The 2,661-nt window shown below is 36.8% G+C and overlaps 1 protein-coding gene across 1 annotated transcript; it reads left to right on the top strand.

Moving 5' to 3' along the window:
- Window positions 1–656: 656 nt before the first annotated feature.
- LOC107788443 (heterodimeric geranylgeranyl pyrophosphate synthase small subunit 2, chloroplastic-like) lies at window positions 657–1,995 on the top strand. Its single transcript, XM_016610123.2, has one exon. The coding sequence runs from the start codon at window positions 779–781 to the stop codon at window positions 1,685–1,687; it is 909 nt and encodes a 302-aa protein (XP_016465609.2). The 5' UTR covers window positions 657–778; the 3' UTR covers window positions 1,688–1,995.
- Window positions 1,996–2,661: the final 666 nt, after the last annotated feature.

Raw genomic sequence — 2,661 nt, 5'->3', positions numbered from 1 at the left:
TATTTATATTTTATAATTTTTTTAAATAATATTATAATTATTATAATTTTATAAGTGAGTCCGCCTGTAGCCACCAATGTTGGTCGCTAATCTCAGTATACCTTTGACCAAGCAAGTATGACCAGTCCGGTCAATATTTTGACGAAATTAGCGACCAAGTAGCGACCAACCTTGGTCGCTAATCTATATCAAATAATTCTTTTATTATTTTCGCCAATTTAGCGACAACTTTAGTCGCTTTTCTTGACAGACCAATTTTGGTCGCTAAAGTTTGATCGCTTTTTTCCGGAATTCTAGTAGTGAAAGTATCATATTTAATAAAGGTGAATTTTCCTTTGTCTAGGATCATTAAACTCACAATTGTTATTCCACAGGCGTTTGTCCAATGACATTTCGTTTTGTAAAATTATAAGATATGAGAAAACATAGTAAAGACACAAAATTAGAGCCCTTTTGCACAAATTCTAATGTTAGGTTATACTTATACCCAACAAAAATTAATTAGTTGGGCTAGTTAGTATACCATGTTAATTACCATAAGAATTTTAAAATGGAAGAATAGAAAGGCAGAGACACAAGTCACAACAACCCCTGTGCTTTTTGCTGCTTTGTGAAATTCCAAAAACGTGAAACACAAGAAAAATAACCCAAAAATAAAAGGAGACACGTACACCCCTATTTTCAATTTTTGTTTTCTTTTTTTTTCTTTGTCAAGAACCCATATTTAAAGGTGATATGAGCAATTTAGCATCTTACATTTCAGATTCAACAATTTAGCATGGCAAGGGTCTTTTCCTCCATCAATGGTTCAGCAAACCTCCTCACTTCAGTTAGGTGTTCATATTCAACATGTTACAGGCCAATGGTAGTTGAAATGGGCCGTGATCAATCCTACCGGGCCTCTATAGAGTCTGAAATTGAAGCCCATCTTAAGAAGGTCATATCAATTAAGCCACCTGAATCTGTCTTCGAGCCCATGCATTACTTGACGTTTGCAACACCCAAATCCACAGCACCAGCCTTATGCGTTGCAGCGTGCGAGCTGGTGGGTGGTGAAAGGGCCGAAGCCTTGGCTGCAGCATCAGCAATACATCTCATGCATGTTGCTACTTACACCCACCAACACATGCATGGTTCCGGGACTAAGCCCGGGCCCACAATCGACCACAAGTTCGGGCCGAATATCGAACTTCTCATGGGAGATGGGATCATGCCCTTTGCTATTGAACTACTAGCCAAAGCCATGAGCCCGGCCCGAGAGAACTCGGACAAGATCTTAAGGGTTATTACTGAGGTCACACGGGCCGTAGGGTTACAAGGGTTGTTAGAAGGCCAGTTTAGGGCGGTAGAATGGACTCAATCAGGCAATGGAGATGAGGAAATGTTGGAATATGTGTGCAAGAAGAAAGAAGGAGAGATTCATGCATGTGGAGCTGCTTGTGGAGCCATTTTAGGTGACGGAAATGATGAAGAAGTAGAAAGCTTGAGGAATTATGGGCTTTATGTTGGAACAATACAAGGAATGATAAATGGAGTAGGAAGAAATAATTACAATAACAGAATGGAAGAACTTAGAATATCGGCCATGAAGGAATTGCAGACACGTTTCAAAGGGAAGAAGGTGAGGCCAATTGCTAGTCTTATTGAAGAGAGTTTCGTGCCTCCATCACAAAGTAATCTTCTTTAGATTTTAGTTGAACTAATAATTGTAGTGGTACATTTTACCTTTTCGTGCCTAGCTCGATCAATGTTTTGACCGTAAGTATATTTCCCTTATTGTACTATAAATTATTTTCTAGCAACCAGGGACGTAGTATATATTGGTAAACTATATTTGAAAGAGAAAATACGTATAGAACCAAACACTGGAACCCACTTTAAGCAAGTGTGCTACCTGTTGAGGTGGCAAAGAGGGTTTTCAAAATGTGTAGAAGTTGCTGTTTTCGAATCCCACTTGTGGTTTTGGCTGTTTCTTTCTTAAATTTTGATAAAACATGAACGTATATTTCTTTAAATTATTTAAGAACAAAAAAAGTGATCAAACTGCTTGTCTTACCCGACACTACTTAATGAATAGTCATCGTTATTTTTTATTGGACTCGTTTGTATAAAATTTTAGGTCCGTCACTGCTAATAACTTAATTGCATAAAGTAATTAAAGCAAAAGAAAAGGCAAAACAAACAAATGATCAAATTCAAAGTGTTTCTAACCTGAGTGACGCAACTTTTCCTTGGATTTGTGTGGTCATGTCATTGATTCAATTCAACCAAATTGGACGCCTCTAAATATGACGCAATTTACTTATTTGATACTCTAGTTTTAATCCAAAATTAAAATGGTGGGGGTTCTAATATCATCATGATCATACATGACTATGACTATGAAAGCAAAGAAAAATAAGTTCTAAATAAATTAACGAGGTGGAAATGGATCCAAAGAAATGATAAAGATGCTTCATAATTTACCCTTTTATAATTTGCTTATGGCCACGATATGATAAGTGAGATGTGAGAAGATTGGTGGAATAGAGAAAGTGACAGAAAATGTTGTGTGTTTTGGGGCAGTAATTAATTTTGGCAGTACTACTAAGCTAATATTCTCTGTGTAGCAAAAGTCTGATATTTTTTTTAATTTCGATAGTTAAACGAGTTGTTCGTTGA

The sequence above is a fragment of the Nicotiana tabacum genome, chromosome 10 (genome assembly GCF_000715075.1).
Source record: "Nicotiana tabacum cultivar K326 chromosome 10, ASM71507v2, whole genome shotgun sequence".
NCBI lineage: Eukaryota > Viridiplantae > Streptophyta > Magnoliopsida > Solanales > Solanaceae > Nicotiana > Nicotiana tabacum.
This window is presented reverse-complemented; position numbering and strand designations above follow the sequence as displayed.